At 39.4% G+C, this 18,162-nt stretch overlaps 1 protein-coding gene and 1 long non-coding RNA gene across 6 annotated transcripts in view; one reads left to right on the plus strand and one right to left on the minus strand.

The window, feature by feature from the left end:
- Nucleotides 1–11,475, plus strand: part of PGM2L1 (phosphoglucomutase 2 like 1) — a 56,842-nt gene extending 45,367 nt beyond the window's left edge. For all 4 annotated transcript variants that reach the window (XM_082749745.1, XM_082749743.1, XM_082749744.1 and 1 more), the window contains 3 exons: nucleotides 19–208; nucleotides 3,576–3,709; nucleotides 5,709–11,475. In XM_082749745.1, coding sequence (XP_082605871.1) covers nucleotides 19–208; nucleotides 3,576–3,709; nucleotides 5,709–5,811 — 427 coding nt within the window. In that variant the 3' untranslated portion in view covers nucleotides 5,812–11,475. The remainder of the gene's footprint in view (nucleotides 1–18; nucleotides 209–3,575; nucleotides 3,710–5,708) is intronic.
- The window catches only part of LOC309873685, a 35,187-nt gene that overhangs the window by 7,648 nt on the left and 9,377 nt on the right, over nucleotides 1–18,162 (minus strand). Inside the window, exon 2 of one of the 2 annotated variants that reach the window (XR_014316471.1) lies at nucleotides 14,839–15,648. The exons of the other annotated variant lie outside the window; for it this stretch is intronic. This is a non-coding gene — a long non-coding RNA (uncharacterized lncRNA). Of the gene's footprint in view, nucleotides 1–14,838; nucleotides 15,649–18,162 lie in introns of those variants that run through there. 2 annotated transcript variants of the gene reach the window in all.

An 18,162-nucleotide genomic window follows, 5' to 3' on the forward strand; every position in this document is an offset into this window, starting at 1 on the left:
CTTTAAATCTTTGTGCAGATATGGTTATCATATTTCAAAAACTTCATATTTCTTGTGTTATGATCCAAGTACCATCAAAAGTATATTTGAAAGGCTTCGCAATTTTGATTCTCCAAAAGAATATCCAAAATTCTGTGGGACATTTGCTATATTGCACATACGGGATGTTACTACTGGCTATGACAGCAGCCAGCCTAATAAGAAATCAGTAAGTACCCCCTTTTTTTTTTAAGTTTAACGATTTGTAGTACTTTGTACTATAATAAAATAGTGGAAGTTAAAGCCTGTGAATGTCTTGAAACTAGGATTCATTGTTTTTCTTCAGAGTGGTTATAATCCCACTAACAGGCTCCCTGCCTCTGATCCTGTCCTCCCCTCTCCCCAAGTGTATGCTCCTCCCTGGGAGGTGGGAAAGAGAATTAGACAAAAAGAGAAAGGGACGGAGAGAGGGAGAATGTGTGATGTTGAAGATAAAGTCTAAAAGCCTGTCGTTTCAAAGCTCTCCATTACACCTATTTGCAACTTCCCTTTTCAACCTTAGTCCCTACACCTGCAGCCAAATAGACAACTTATAGTTTCTTATATGCATACATTTTTATGAAAAATTTCTGTATTTGGGAGCACCTGGGTGGCTCCATTTGTTAGTTTTCTGCCTTTGGCTCAAGCTATGATCCCAGGGTACTGGGATCGAGACCAGAGTCAAGTCAGGGCTCCCCGCTCAGCAGAGAGTCTGCTTCCTCCTCACCAACCCCCTACCCCTGCCCTCCTCTCTCTGGCTATCTCTCTCTCTCAAATAAATAAGTAAAATCTTTAAAGAAATGAAAATAAAAATATCTCTGTTTTTGCTCAAGCTATTTCCCCAATCTGCCTCTCTTTCCTCTGCGGCAGGTCCACACCTTAGCCATTATTTAAGACTTCAGGCAGATATCACCTCCTCCACATACCCTCCAGGTCCTGTAATTAGATATCTTCCTCCTGAGGTTTCATTATATATTGTGCCTTCCTCTTGTCATTTATCACTTTCTATTTTATTGTTATCATCGTGTTGTGCATGTCAGATCCATTTCTGACATACCTCCGTGCCTGTCAAAGCTCCTGCTTTTGTGGTAGGTGCTCAACAAATATTTAAACACCATAAATTGGGACACCTGGGTGGCTCTGTCTTTAAGCAGCTGCCTTCAGCTCAGGTCATGATCCCAGAGTCCTGGGATTGAGCCCCGCATCAGGCTCCCTGCTCAGTGGGGAGCCTTTTCTCCCTCACACTTCCCTTACTGGTGTTCCTGCTCTTGCATTCTCTCTTTCTGTCAAATAAATAAATAGGGACACCTGGGTGGCTCTGTTGGTTAAGTGTCTGCCTTCGGCTCAGGTCATGATCCCAAGGTCCTGGAATCAAGTACCACATCAGGCTCCTTGCTCAGCAGGAGCCTGCTTCTCTCTCGCTGCCTCTGCTTGCCTCTCTGCCTGCTTGTGTGTTCTCTCTCTCTCTCTCTCTCTCTCTCTGGCAAATAAGTAAAATCTTAAAAAAAAATTAAAATTAATAAAATCTTCTAAAAAAATAAATAAATGCCATTAATTGCTAATCATATGTATTTGGTTATTGTTAGGATTATTAGACTAAATTTCCACTTATAATGTTCTGATGTCCCACATGCTACAGGCATAATATATTTTGGAATATCTGTCATTTCTTGCATAGAATATAGCTCATATTCCTTTTATGTCTATTCATCTAATCAGCAAATATTCATTCCCAGTTGTTGGTATCTATTTTTCTGTCTTTGTAAACTACTTGATGAGACGAACCAAATTTTTTGTTTCTTTTTATTTCACTAATGTGCTTAGGAGTAGTTCTTGGTGTGATGCTTTTTTCCTATTAACCCCCGTTAAGGTTTAGGATATTCCTTATTCAAAGTGCTTTTCTGTCTGCTCTCCACAGATGCTTACAACAATTTTGTAAGGCAGGTACTACAGATATTGTTAATTTACCCCAGCGGTCACATAGTGTCAAAGACCTCCTGAGTATTTTCTTCACACTCCAGATTGCTCTCTGTGTGTTCAACAGGCATTTATCAAAGCCCTTGTAGGCACACTGAGAAGGAGCAATGGCAGAGCCACTGTTTCTGCACTCAAGAGGCTAGAGGGGAAATGGAAGTAAGCAGGGATTACTTTACAAAATGAAACAGACCGGGGGTGCGTAAGGTGCCATGGAAGAGCATAGGAAGGACCCTTGCTCAGATCTGGGAGCCTTACAGAAGACCTTCTAGAGGACTTCTGTGAGCTGAGTGTGAGTAAGAGTTATCCAGATGTAGGAGGAACAGTGGGTATTCAGGGAGGAACAGTGGGTATTCAGGCAAAGGAAGCACCAAGTGCTAGGTCTGGAGGTAGGAAGGCATGTTCTCCTCCAAAAAACCACCAAGAGTTCTCTACACTGTAGTGTGGAGTTCGAGGAGGAATGGCACATACAGTATGGGGGTTAGAGAGAGGCAAACTCCCAGAAGTTCAGTTATTTTGCTGTTTCAGGAATCAGGATGAGAGATGATGGGAGCCTGAATTAAATCTATTAGCAGTAGTGGTAGAGAAAGTTGGACGAAATTGAGTTAAAGACTAGAATAGACAAGACTTGCTAGTTGATGGTCTGTGAGTAAAAAAGAGGGGAGAAGGGTCTCTGTCTTAAGCAACTGGTGTGTAGTAGTACCTGTAACTGAGGGAGGGATTTCAAAGAAAGGATCAGGCTCAGACCCTGTTGAAAGGCACCACCTCTGTCCTAGTACAACCCCCACAGTTCCCCCAAGATACCTTCACAGAAGGAGTACTAGGATGAATCCGTGTGTTCAACGTCAGTAGATTCATCTCCTTTTTTAACTTTTAGGTAAAAAATATAAACTTTTATTGTACCCCAGTCAGTGGATTATTTTGCCTGCCCTCTAGGACACATGCAGTCTGCTTTGGAGACAATTGATAAACTGTCTATGAAAGTGCTTCGAAATTGTAAAGCCCTTTGCCAACGCAGAGGCAGTTTGGACTGTGATACATAGACCTGGCTCCAACTTCTCGCTCTGCCACTTTAGCTGATTACCTTGACCAGGTCATTTACTCTTTTTGAGCCATTTCAGTAAACTGGCAGTAATATTTACTCTGGAAGATTGTTGCTGAGGCCTGGAGATCATGTGTGTAAGGTATATAACCCAACGCCGTATTATTATAAATGTTTAGTAAATGGCATATTTATGAATTATTGTGTATATAATCTTTTGTGTTTTGTAATTTAAAAAACAAATTTTTAATTGTAAAAAATACATAACAAAATCTACCACATGCAGTCCGTTGGTGTTAACTCTGTCTACCTTGTTGTGCAGCAGATGTCCAGAACTTTTTCATCTTGCTGAACTGAAACTCCATGCCCATTAAACAACTCCCCACTTCCCCCTTCCCCCACCTCCTGCCAATGACCTTGTACTCCTGTTTCTATGAATTTGACTCCTTTAGATACCTCACATAAGTAGAATATATTTTACAACTCCTGAAAATGAAAAAGGTACCGAGTGTAACTAAGCCATTATTCACCTTGTGCATAGGTATTGCCTGTGAGTAAAAATAGCCAAATGATTACATTTACTTTTCAAAATGGCTGTGTCGCTACTCTTCGGACAAGTGGGACAGAACCAAAGATAAAATATTATGCGGAGATGTGTGCATCCCCTGAGCAGAGGTGAGAATGGACTTTTAAAATATATATACTATATATTTAGATTTGTATATTTATATATATATAGGCTCTATTGAGATTAAATTCACATACTGTACAGTTTACCCATTAAGAGCATACAGTTAAGTGGTTTTTAGTATATTCAGAGTTGTGCAAACATCACTACACATTTTTTTTTTTACTACATTCCATGTTAGAACATTTTTATCTCCTCAGAAAGAAGCCCCATATCCATTAGCAGTCACTTGCCATCCCCCTCCATGTAGCCCTCGGCAACCACCAATCTACTATCTGTCACTATCAACTTGCTTATTGTGGGCATTTCATATAAATGGAATCATATAACGTATGGCCCTGTGTGACTGGCATCTTCTACTTCGCCTGATGTTTTCAAGGTTCATCTGTGTTGTAGCATGAATCAGCACTTAATTCTTTTTTTTTTTTTTTAATTGTTTTCTTGGCCTAATAATATCCTGTTGTATAGATACAACACTTTTTTTTTTTTTTAAATCCTTTTATCAGGTGGTGGACATTTGGGTTATTGCCACATTTTAACCATTACAAGCAACAGTGCTATAAACATTTGTGCACAAGTTTTTGTGTGGACATGTTTTCATTTCACTTGGGTCCATATGTAGATGGAGAATTGCTGGATCACATGGTAGTTCTGTGTTTAACCTTCAGGGGAACTGCCAGACTGTTTTCCAAAGCAGTTGGACCATTTGGGAATTGAATTTCAAGATTTTGGTAGATTTTTATTACTGGGAAGGTTCTGTGAGCTTTAACTGTTATGCTGAACCTAAGAAAATGATCAACAAATAATTTATTTTCAAACATTCATTTCATATATCTAATATGATTTGACTTAATCTGCCCAATTTATTTCCCTTTAAGAGTCTGAATTGTTGGGCGCCTGGGTGGCTCAGTGGGTAAAGCCGCTGCCTTCGGCTCAGGTCATGATCTCAGGGTCCTGGGATCAAGTCTTGCATCAGGCTCTCTGCTCAGCAGGGAGCCTGCTTCCTCCTCTCTCTCTCTCTGCCTGCCTCTCTGCCTACTTGTGATCTCTCTCTGTCAAATAAATAAATAAAAAATCTTTAAAAAAAAAAAAAAGAGTCTGAATTGTCACTAAATTAACTTTAATAAACATATTCAAAGGTCATTTACACTTAAGCATTGGTGGTGTAGTGGTGAGCACAGCCAGCTTCTAAAGCCTATTTACACTTATTAAAAGTAGTACCTTCTATAATGTTGTCACTGATCAGTATATTTTTGGGAAAGAGATGCTTTGGAATTGTCTTCAGATTCCAAGGTACATTATTTTGTATGTCTCTAAACCTTTGCATTTAAGAGATTTTTATTTTCTTTTGGGGGCAAAAAAAAGGATGTCCTAAAGTCATTCAGAGTAGAGTTTAAAGGAAACCAAATTAGGGTAATGCTATATTTGGTTGAAAATAATGGATGATTATTAAAGTAATAACAAATAATCATGGAGGCAGTTGAAAAGAGGCTTTCCTAGACATGTTTTGGTCAACAGCAGTGATGACTTTAAAGCACATATTTGTAAATGTGTATTTATTTCTTAAGCATCTCATTTTTTTAGTCCCATTCCCCTTCTGTATCTGAGTCATACTGTATCATCCCATAACATCTACTGAGTATTCTTCAAAGTATCCGGAAGCCATTTTAGTATAAGGCCTGGTATTGGTGTTCTGGACCATTAAATTGCCTGACCAAGGAGAAAAATCTAGATATACCGAAACTCATCCATGTATCATGTAACAAGGAACTCCCTTTAATGCTGTACAACTTAAGTTTGTGATCATGGTGTTTTCTTGTGTGTGATTCCTGCCCCCGCCCCCAACTTTGGTCTTGTTTTAACGGAGTGAACTTCTTTTTGGTTTACAAAGTGTTTAAGCATCCCCTTTTAAAAATTATAACAATTTAAATAAAATTTAAAGTGGTAAAAATCAAGAATTTCAAAACTCCCCATCTTTCTCTTCAGTGACACTGCCTTCCTAGAAGAGGAATTGAAGAAACTCATTGAAGCTTTGATTGAGAATTTTCTTGAGCCTAGTAAAAATGGACTGATCTGGCGTTCTGTTTAGTGCACACCAGTACGCCATGACTTGGCACCGGCACATGGAACAGAACAACCAGGAATTCCATGCATTGAAGTCGTGTTAGCATTCTCTATCTCATCTGGTCAAGTATCTTTGCACTTTGATTTTCTTTCTTTCGGTGGGCTGATGAAACAAACTGTATAAGTTCGAAAGGAAATGATCTGGAGAGAAAAGATTCGAATTTTTTCATAATCTTGAACAAATGTCATTGCATTAAAAGTATTCTAGTAACACATTGTTCTTCCTTTAACAGAAAAAAAAAACAATACAAAAGTGAGTTTTCTTATTAAAGTGTGATTAAGCTTAGTTCCGTATTGTACTTGTGTATAGCACGGTTTTTTAAAAAGGTAGATAAATGTTATATAGTTGTTGAATTAGCTAAGGAAATTAATCTATAAAATTGACAAGAAAATGGCATTGCTCCCAGCATAGTGTGGCAAAGTATCATTATTACATCATAGGTATTAACTTACAAAGTAGAGTATTTGAAATTGGGCATTTCTAGCTTAGAACAGATGTTACCATATGTGTTTCAGGTGCTCTTGGTGCAGTGTAAATTTATTGTATGTATTTAAAATTCTGACATTTACTGAACATGAAACAATAGTGGCAATGCTCCTAGTGGCTTCGTTCTTGTCAGATTTCTTAGTGCCTTCTCAGGGTATGTTATGAATTAAAACAGTGTTCCTGCATCGACTATAATTTAGTCAGTTAATTTTCAGACAGTTATTTCAGACCAAACTATATAGGTGCTTCCCCTCTATATCAAATCAATTCGCCCTCCTAAAAATCTTATGAATGTAAATAAAAATCTTAATAAAATCAGATTCAAAGTAACTGTGCTTAAGGATCTTCTTGTAAGAATTAAGTGCAATAATCACAGCCTTCAGGTAGAGAAAAAAATCTGAACTGAGAAAGGAGCTCTTAATTTATTTACAAATCTAACTTTGGAATTAAATTTTTGTAAGTAGATTTATTCCTTTACCAGATGAAGTAATGCTAATTTTACTAAGAAATATAATATCCAGATTTTACATGTTACCAAACATTAAAACTACATGTTTTAAAACTAAAGTCCAGTTTATTCTAATATCTTGCTGGCTACTATAGAATTTCTGATCTCAATGGTATAACTTATCTTTTTCAGTGTGGAAAAAATTTTTGCGTATTTCTTTTCAAGTAGGCTCCATGCCCAGCATAGAGCCCAATGTGGGGCTTGAAGTCATGACCCTGAAATCAAGACCCAAGCTGAGATCAAGAGTCGGAGGCTTAACCAACTGCGCCACGCAGGCGCCCCTCAATGTGAAAAAAATTTTTGGAAGGTCACTTTTGGTTGATTCTCCAGTCTTCTAAAAATGTCTTAGTAGAGAAGTACTATTTAATTTTCTTAAAGTGTATCCTGTCCTATACAACTCAGCAGAATACATAAACACATGTGATATAGCTAAGAGGTAACAGTAACAAGGCCTTGGGTGTAATCATACTAAACAAAATGCTAATGGGACATAACTGGTATTAGAGTATTTATTTCCTAAATAATAATAATAATAATATAACATTTAAACTAATTAGACTATTTAGTAAATGGTATGGTTTGTTGCAGCTTTATTAGCTAACATTTGTTTGAATCCATATAGTGCAAATATAATTTTCAAATTATTGTATTGCCACTATTGTTAATTTGTTCCTTCCTTTTCTATAGTTAGATCCCATATTACTGTAGTTAATAGACAGCTAAGTAAGTATAGAGCACCATACTTCTGAATGACTTTGTTTTCAAAGGCTTTGTACTGACGAAGAAATGTGCAGACTTTTTTGTTTTATTTGCTTTTAAGAATGTAGAATGTAATTTTGGAGATAGCCTATATTCTACCAAGTAGTATGAACAATGCTATATATATGAAAAGTATGTATATTTGGCTTTAGTATCTGTTCCAGTGACCGAAGAACAAAAGGGAGCTAAAATGATATGCTAGCACATTCATAATCGCTAAAGCCATACCATGATTGTCACTCTATTATAAGGAGAACAGTTTTGAGTGCTTTAATATAATGCAACATTTAAGTCATCTTAATTAAGGTGAAAAGTTATTAAAGCCCAGATTCTTACCTCAAAAATTTAAAAATCCAAATTTAAAAATCAACAAAATATTACAAATGTTCTAAAGTGTATAGATTAGGGAAATTATTTGATTCTAGCCAAGCTCTCAAGTCTATCTTAGCATGATATTTAACATGAACTTGACACAGTGGTGTACAGTTGCCTAACGGTAAATTTAGTAACCCAAGCTGACCAGGAAAGACAGGAGTGCTCAACTGTAGATCTTAGCCTTGGGCTCTACAATGTTTAACTTTTTCTTTACGAACAGTATCTTGAAAATGAATCCATTCTCATTCAGTGTGTAGATTAAAACTGGGCTTTTCTAGAGTTTTGGGGGAAAGGAGAGAACTAGTCTGGCAAGATCAAAGCATACATTGAAAATAATCAGTAGAAATAAACAAACAGATCAATAAGATGGCACAGGAAATGCTTCTTTTGAAGGGTAAACTGAGAGAGCTAAAAGTAGGGAATAAGCTGGCTGTGGGCAAGTTGTTTACCCATGTGTATTTGTTATAATGATGAACAGATAGTGAACCTTTTGTTTCCTTTATTAACAACCACTATAAAGAGGCCAAGTTTTTGGAGGTGAGAAAAAGTACCCCTCTTACTGATTCAATTCCTGCTAGGATGTTGTGTCTTAGGATCATATGGGAGCTGGAGAAGAGAAGACATAGCATAAATAAAACAGAATACCACAGAGATTATGAGAAAAAGTTCAAAGAATTCAGATTATTTAATTCTGGAGGGGAGAAAGCTATTAAGGTAATTTAATAAGTCTTAAGTTGTTTGTTGAATCTTTTCTTAAAGGACGCAAAGTAAGAAGTAATATGGCAAACTTTTCTGTCTTCAGTGAGGACAGAATAAAAGAATAAGGACCTTTTCCAAAAAACTAAATAACAAATTTAAGATTAAGGGATATACTAAATGTCTTTTAAAGGTTCTATCCAATACTTTTTTTTTTTTTTAACTCAGGTTGGAACAACAATGATGTCATAGAGAGTACTGAAAGTAACATTTGAGTTTCACTCCATATCTAGAAGAATTTAGGTGCTTGCTTCAGCAGCACATATACTACAAGAATTTAGCTCATGAGAGTTTTTGTATATGTTGAGTAGTAGTTGCATGAGCGCAGTCTTGATTCATTGCACAGAGACCAGCTTGGATATTATTTTTTATTTAACTGGGCGAATTAAGTGAGACTTGAACACCATTTTGTTCATCTTGAAGAATGTATAGCATTATAGGATATTTTAGGGTTTTGTTTCAACTCTATTGTTATTTGGATGTAGTAACTTCAGCAGACAGAAAGATTCTAAGAGATTGGAAACTTTGGGGATATCCTTATATAGGAAATAGGGCTCCTGTTTCATAAGGAAGTCGCTTCTGGAATGGACACAACAGAGATATTAGCTGGAGTTTAATGGAGAAATTGTTCTATGAACTGCTGCTACTGGTATTTCTTTCCAGTGTTTTCCACTGATGTTTATGATGCTTGAAAAATCCAAATTTCGCTTGGATACATTTATTTTATGCCTTTTTCTCTCTACCTCCCTCCTTCCCCAGGTGCCCTCCTACATTTTGTTACTGTGAAAAGCTATTGCTCTATTACCTCACTGATAAGAAATCTTAACTGTATTCATCCAGAATGCTTTAAGCTGATTCATAAACTATGTTTTTTTTTTTTTACTTATTTTGTTACTATTGTGAGAATATTTAAAACATTGTAAGAAGTAATTTTAAATCTATTTCATAGCCTTTTTTGGTCTGTCTGGATACTACTATATGCTAATTTATTATGGCCTTTTATAATTCATTTGTTTTTCTGAGATTGCTCTAGAAAGTGATGAGGAAAGAGTCCGACCAGTCGAAATGGATGGTCAGTTGAGCTCACATTTTATTTCAGGTCTCCTTGTACTTGGGGCATCCAAAGCACAAAATTTTAGGAAATCTTTTTTCCCTTTTGTCCCCCAGAGCATCTTATTATAAGCCATAAGAAGTCCAAGTGGAAAGAAGAGAACCTTTCATTGCAGGACTTGACATGGCATGACTTTCTTTAGTTCCAGTTGAAAACCAAGTTAGTTTTTACTACTGGCTACTTTAAAATATTAACTATACTGTTATGTTCATTAAGCCATCTTTTATCTTTGTTAAAGACCTTATACCTTAAAAAGAGGACATATAAGAATGAGTTAAGTGACCAAGCTAAGGGCACATGGCATGCTAAAGTCTGCTTTGCAAATTTTGCCACCAGCATAACCCTAAAGTAGAGGAACATGACGACTATGTGTGGGCCCAAGCCCAAACTCTGAAGCAGTCTATCGCTCATGAAATTTCATGTTCTATCATAAAAATGGAAGCTGAATTTTGCATTCCCCATAATAAAACTGTTTCAATGTAAAAATGATTCCTCCAGTCCTCACGGAAGCAGGTGCTGCTGGAAAGGAGCTCCGTGTTGATCATAAGGCTGCTCAGTGGTCTCCCCTTCCCCACCTCAATTGCCACATCTGCCTGGAGGTACACACACCGACCTTAATGTGAGAAATAGAAGCACAGAACATATCTAGCCGGTTCCCTATATTTTAAAAGCTGAACTTTGAAAGTCTTACTGCCAAATTAAACTGACCTGAAACAGTTACGTTATCACTGAACCTCATTTTCAGAAGTGTTGGCCACTTTGTTTTCATCCATTCACTGGCATTCCTTGACTGAGAAGGAGCATCTGACTATCAGCTCCCTGAGAGCAGAGATCATGTGTTACTATTTTTCATAACCTCCCCCACCCCCGTTATAGTACGTGTTATAGAATGCTTAGTTGGTGACAGTAGGAATTAGGGGATTGTATCTTAAAGCAGCTAATAGTTTAAGAAGCAATCAAAAATGTTAATTTTCTGATTCCGTTTTTTAAACAAATCTCATTACTGAAATTTATAATAAATCATCTTCATTAAACATGCATACCCTTAAATACTCAGCTTCTTTTGAGAGAGCAGAACATATTCCTGTTTGGAAAATTATATGTAATGCCTAGTATTTTACACTCATAACAAGGTGTTGGCCTAGTAGGCTAAGAACGTACCTATGTAGACTTAGTATCACTGGGTATAGGTGCCACTTTGAGCCTCCTACTGCTGCCTTCCAAGTGAATCACAGCTAATTTGATACAATTTGATATATTTTTGTCCACTGTTATGATTCATCATACATCTCACAAGAGGCACTCAAGCAAGAGTCTGCATCTGTATATATGGTGAGGCCTTCTCGTTTTAGGCAAAAATAAACTTTGTATACATCACCGAATATGCCAGATGAAATATATGCCGTTAAGAATGAATTATTTTTCTGACTGTGTAGCAGTAGATCAAAATTGTGCTCTTGTTTTACCTGTTCTTGTCAATATTTTCTCTTTTTTTTTTTCTGATGAAAACACCAGGGTGTATCATAAGTACTGCCTGTGAGAATTTGCACTTAAAGTGTTTGTGTGTGGATTTCTTGTGGTTTTAGCCAAATGAAGTGTTATCAGTAATAAACAGGCCTCTTTATAGGCATGAGTTTCTGCGTAATTTTTATTATCTTAGTTACTGTATGGTTCATAGAGTTTGCTATCCAAGTAGAATATGTTTTTAAAATATATACATGATATACAGAATCTACTTTCAGCCTAAATGAATCTTCTAGTTTAATATTTGGTAAATATGTATTGATTAGTTCATCGGAAGTCCCAGAAGAAGGGGCACCTGGGTGGCTCAGTTCGTTAAGTGTCTGCCTTTGGCTCAGGTCATGATCCCAGGGTTCTGGCATCAAGCTCTACATTGGGCTCCCTGCTTAGCAGAGAGTCTGCCCCTTTGTCTCCCTCTGCCCCTCCCCTTCCCTCACTGCCCCTCCCCTCCATGTGCACGCGTGCACTCTTGCTTGCTCTCTCTCTCAAATAAAATAAAAAATAAAATAAAATAAAGAGAAAGAGCTAATATTAAAGTCCTTTCCATTTTATTTTTGCATTTCACTCCTTCAGTTGACTTAATTTAAGTGTTAGCATCAGCTAACATAATAAGAAGCTAAATATATATATTATAATAAAACCTGTTATTCCCCATCTTTCCTCCCTGTCCTCCCTAAACTAACACTTCCTCATTTCTGTTAGTGATGTGACCATTGTCCTATCTTTATTTTCCTCTCTAGTTCTGGTTCTAATCATTAAATAGTCTAGTCTTGCGTGCAGTTTGCTTTAAATCAAGTCTTTGACTTTTATCCTTGTGCTTCATTATTTCTTTTTATAAATATTTATTGACTTGGAAATATGTTTGTACTGAGGGCACTCTAGAAGGCTAAAAAGTAGGAAAAAAGACACAGCAACCATGTTATTGCTAGAATAGTCTGTTCAGGATATCGTTCCCACTATCCCCACTGCCATCAGATCACCTTTATTCCTTATATCTTTGGAGTCAACGCACTAGAGAGAAGGCGCAGTTGGCTAGACTTTTGTTACATGGCTTCCTCCTAGCTGAAACCAGAAACTAATAAAGGAGGGATTTGAACACCTAGCTTCCTTCTGAATGGTAGTAGGAAGTAAGCCATTGCAATTACCCTTCAATCAAGGCACAGTGGGAGAGAGGGGTGCCTGGGTGGCTCAGCTGATTAAGTGTCTGACTCTTGATTTCAGCTTAGGTCATAATCTCAGTGTTGTGAGATGGAGCCTGGCATCAGACTCTGCACTAGGCATGGAGCCTGTTTGAGATTCTCCTTCTCCCTCTACCTCTCCCCACCTTAAAAATTAAAAAATAAATTAATTAATTTTAAAAAGACAGTGGGAGAGAGTTAATTGACCAATTGGAAATTATGAGGAAGACAAAGGAAGAGGGAGGACATCTTAAGCACAGAACATAGCATAAGCCTGCCAAGAACTCTAAGTAGTTTGGTATTGCTGTATCGAGTAGGGGTGTGAGTAGAGAGGGTCCTGTGTGCTCTGCCTTGGAGTTTGTACTTTAGTCAGCAGGTGAGAGAGTACAGAAAGTCATAAGTAGGTTTCTGAAGTGGTGGTGGGGAGCTAGTATGAGAAAACCCACCCTTGGAAAGAACCTTAAAGGTCACCTTATCTAAGAACTCTCATCAGTTCCCACAATCTGATTTGCAAGTGAGGATATATATTTGAACCTCTCCCATGACAATTTGCCAAGACAAGTTGTATGTACACTTTAAAAGAAAGGCCAGTAGAGAGTTCTTTCTTGCGGTCAGCTGAAATCCACCTCCTACAGCTTCTACCCTTTGGTTGTACTTGGAAGCTCAATCTTATTCAAAACCTCATTTCCTTTTCACTCAAAGTCCTTTCCCCTCAGTCTAAATATGTGCATTTCAGCTACTTATTTCTTGTATGGCCATCTTCTCACTTTCCTGATCACCACATGGACAGTTTTCAAGGAGCTGGATCCAGAATTAATAGACTAGAAATAGGGGTGCCAGCCCAAAGTGGGAAAAGGCAGATTTCCCCTTGCTATGGGTGGTGGGCAGCAGACATGGCAGGGAGGGGCTCTTCCCATGGAACACCACTGGACACCTCCTCACTTCACAAACAACTCCTCCCCTCACCCTCAACTCAAGCATCATCCCTCCCATAGAGCATTTCCTGACTGTTTCCCATCACCCCACCCCCCTATCCCTGCCCCAGCAGCCCAGATGGGCAGAGGCCCTGCTCTATACTGCCACAGCTCCCTCTGCCATCCTCTGTTTCAGCATGTCCCATGCCATAACTAAATGATCTGCTTGCGTCTGGACTCTCCCAGCCAACCAGTCAGTTGTGAGCAGCCAGTCAACTCAAACTGGGCAGGACCCCCAGTGCCCAGAATGGAGCCAAGCAGACAATGAGCTCTCACAAAAAAGAAAGAATGAAAGAAGGAAGGAAGGAAGGAAGGAAGGAAGGAAGGAAGGAAGGAAGGAAGGAAGGAAAAAGTTCAGCTGAAGTGAACAGAATCGGAATTTTTTTTTCAAAGATTTTATTTATTTCTCAGAGAGAGAGAGAGCACAAGCAGGCAGAGTGGAAGGCAGAGACAGAGAGAGAAGCAGGCTCCCTGTGAGCAAGGAGCCTGATGTAGGACTTGAACCCAGGGCCCTGGGATCGTGACCCAAGCTGAAGGCAGCTGCTTAACCAACTGAGCCACCCAGGTGTCCCCAGAATCGGAATTTGAGCTGAATTTTCAAAAGCAAGTAGGCTGTGACTAAGCAAAGGGGAGGAGGCACACACCGCAGGTGAGTGCGTTCAACTCAAAGCAAAGAAATAAGTGAGCAAAACTGGGAAGCAAGAGATCCTTGAGATTTGCTAGAGGGCTTCCAGCCAGACTTTGGCTGCAGGAAAGTCATAAACCGAAGGGGAAAAAAACCAAACTGGGGCTAAATAAGTCAAGCTGGCATGGGAGAGATGTATTCCCTTCGGGCAGGGAGCAAGGGCAGAAAAAAAGCAGCAACTGGGTCAGTATTTTTCAATTGTCTGCCAGTCCCACATATGCATACTTCCCCCTGGAGGACGGATCCATGTTCCATGAAACAGACTTGGCCCCTCTGCTCTGCAAGGAATCCAGATTCAATGAAAGCATCTCTCTTTACAGTTAGGGAAACTTGATCGAAGGGTCAAGCCAGGGATCCACAGAGGATTCCTACAGACCCGAAGTTGTCTTACCCCTAGTCTGCTGCTTTTGCCCCCATGCCCTGAGGATGGCTCTCAATAAATCTTAGTCTTCTGTTCGAAAGGGCCCTTCCTACTTTGATTCAGCTGAAAACGAAGATCCAGAGATCTTAGTCATGGAGCTGGTCAGTGACAAATCTGGGACGAATACTCAGGTCTCCTGACTGGTCATCCCTTTCTCCTCCTGTATAAATATTACTAAACTACAAGGAGCAGAACAGTGAATAAAAAGTCGACAAGATGTAATTCACACCTTTAGAAAGACAAGAACTGATACAGCGCCGTGGGAGTCCTGTACTAGAGGCAGGTACAGAGAATCGTGCAGGACGGGAACTAAAGTGGAGCCTTGAAGGAAGGGCAGGAGTTTGTCAGGCAGAGAAACAAGACCCTGCAGACACAGGAGACAGACAAGGAGAAAGCAGGAAGGAGTGTCCCAGGACGGCCGGGTTAGAGGTTTCTGATCTCAGCCATCCGCACTCCTGACTTACACCCTCTTTCTGGGTGAAATGTCCAAAGTTCCAACTAATGTTCTGAGAGTGCACAATGAGACAGAGGCAGGATAACCTCAACAGACATTCCCATTCAAGAACAAGAAGCGTGAAAGTTGCACAGTCTTCCTTAAATAGAACAATTCTGACTCCCACTAGACAAATGCTGTCCAGGCCTCCAGCCTGGATGGAAAAGGAATCTTCCTTGCTTGGGCCTTGGGTTCTACTCCCTGGGAGTGGCTCCCTAGCCCATGGATCTCTGTATTCCTTGGCTCTGTCCTCTGGACCATCCTTCCTTGTCCATCTGCTTCCTTAGCTATTACTGAATCAGTGGCACATGTCGGAGCTGACTAGCAGTATGAAATATTTCAGTCCCTTGAAGTTCAATCTGCTGGTATTTTTCCATGTACAACTCATTAAAAAATTTTGTGGGTGGCTCAGTCAGTTTAGTGTCTGAATTTTGAGATCGGCTCTGGTCATGATCTCAAAGGTCATGAGATCCAGCCTGAGATCCGGCTCCACTTCGGGCATGGAGCCTGTTTAAGATTCTCTCTCTTCCTCTCCTAAAACAAACAAACAAATAAATTAATAAATATAAATAAGAATTTCATGGGTTTTCTATATATCTACTTATGGTTGACTCTATCCTCCAAATGACACACTCACAATTGTTTTTGAGACCTCTCCCTAAATTTTATCATGCTATTTTGGATTAGGCTTCTGTTGATATTGCTCTTAGGATTCCAAGAAGACATTTTGTCTAGGAATCTACTAGCCATCACTAATTCTTTCAAAGGGCTTTATAAAGTGTGTTATGGCTATACCTTCGGTAAGATCTGCATCTCTGGGTCATATTCCTGAAATAACTCTATGCTGGCTAGAGAGCCTCAAGCTGAAAAAAGTTTTATTTTTTAACCTAGTAAGTCCTGCTCCTCTCTGCTCCCTCTAAATTCCTTTTGCCAGTTCTTTCTTTAGCTCACATCTCTCTTCCTGTTATGAGGTTACACAACTAGGAGCACTCAACTGACACTTTCAACACTCTGCCTAGAGCTAGCTCTCCATAGCCAAATAAAAACTTTCTGAGTATTTTCCCCCCATCTTCCAAGTAACCATAGGCAACTCTTTGGCCAATCATTCTGCCATTACAAAACACAGATTGACACTTTTTCAGCCTCCAGTAACAATTTCCTCACCATTTTTCCAGACTTTACTGTTTGCTTGCCATTTTTCCAATCTCCACCCTTCCCTGATCCCAAAGCCAATGCCTAGAATTTGCGGTTTTGTTAAAGGTAAGCATTTCACTTGCAGACACCAGTTTCTGTCAAGTTTTGCTGTAAAACAAAGTACAGCCACTTAGTGGTTGAAGACAACTATTATATGTCTTACAGTTATGCATTTTGGCAATTTGGACTGAGGTCAGCTTTCTGGTTCTTCTGGTCATAGTAGGATTCACATATCAGATGGAGGTCTGCTGCCAAATTGATTGGGTGCTCGTTAGTTTAGGATGGCCTCAGTGGAGTTGGCCAAGCTCTGCCTCACGTGTCACCCATATTCCAGCAGGCTAGCCCAGGCTGCTTCCCATGGGTGCCTGGGCAGGGTTCCAAAAGGGAGGGATAAAGCAGCCAAGGCCTCTTGAGGCCTAAGATCAGAACCGGCACACTATCCCTTCTGCTGCATTTTATTGGCTAAAGAAAGTAATAAGGTTGGGTGCCTTGGTGGCTCAGTCATAAAGTATCTGCTTTGGGCTCAGGTCATGATCCCAGCATCCCTATCAGAGAAGTGGGGAGCCTGCTTCTCCCTCTCCAGCTCCCCTGTGCTTGTGTTCCCTCTCTTACTATCTCTCTCTGTCATAAACAAATAAAATATTTTAAAAAGAAAGAAGGTAAGTAATAAGACCTTCCCAGATGCTAGGGAAGGGGAAATAGACTCCACTTCTCAAGGAAAGGAAGTAAGAAAGTCACACAGTAAAGGGTGTGGATACAGGGCAGAATGAGGATCCTGGCTGACAGCTATATTGTACCTCCTCAGAAGCAAGCCTCATCATGAATTTGGTGTGCATCCTTCCCTTCCATATCTTTATAATTATGTGAACGCAAAAATACATTTTTTCCCCATCAGTTTTATATGTTTTTAAATGAATGACTTCATATATAATAAAGAATATGTGTAATGGAAATGTAAGATTTATAAGGAATAAGACACTTTCGTAAGACAGAAACAGAATTTTGACCATACATTTTAATCACCCTATATATCCTTCCTAACCAAACATTCATTTCTCACCTGGACTACACAGTGACTTCCTAGCTGACCCTTACTACCTCTGGTCTTGCTTCTTCCAATCAGTTCACTGTAACCCACTGTAATCACCATAATCTTTTTTTTTTAACATTTTATTTATTTGAGAGAGAGACAGACAGACAGAAGATGAGTAGCGGGGAGGGGGAGAGGGAGAAGAAGGCTCCCTGCTGAGCCAAGAGCTCAACGCTCAGCTCCATCCCTAGGATCAGGACCTGAGTCAAAAACAGACACTTAACCAACTTAGCCACCCAAGCGCCCCACAATGATCTTTAAAAAACAAAAATATCATCACATCATTCCTCTACTTAAAACTGTTCAGTTTCCCATTGACCCTAGTATAAAACCAAATTTATTAATAGAGTAGGCTTTTCATCATCTAGCTTCTATTTACACTTCCTGCCTCATTTTTGCCATTCATCTGACAGGTGCCATGCTTTTTCTCTAAACTAGTCGATCATTGGGTATTGACCAAAGAAAGTGACTTCCATCGTTCTCTGAACCTTCTCCAACCTGGCATAAATCACTGTTGTTATTGGCTCTTTCTTGTCTGTCGCCACTACTTGACTATAAAGGGCTCTAGGGCAGGGAAGCCACCTGGTTCCTCTGCTTGCCCCTGGGTGCCTAGCCAGCACCCGGCACCGTGGATACTCGGTAATGGTTCAATGAATGCATGAAGAATGAATGCTAGGTTCTGGAGATAGAGAAAAACTCCACCAAAAGCTCCTAGTCTCTCCTAGGTGGAGAACAGATGAGATAAAGAGACAGATAAATTACGG

This window comes from Mustela nivalis, assembly GCF_964662115.1.
Source record: "Mustela nivalis genome assembly, chromosome: 9".
Lineage (NCBI taxonomy): Eukaryota > Metazoa > Chordata > Mammalia > Carnivora > Mustelidae > Mustela > Mustela nivalis.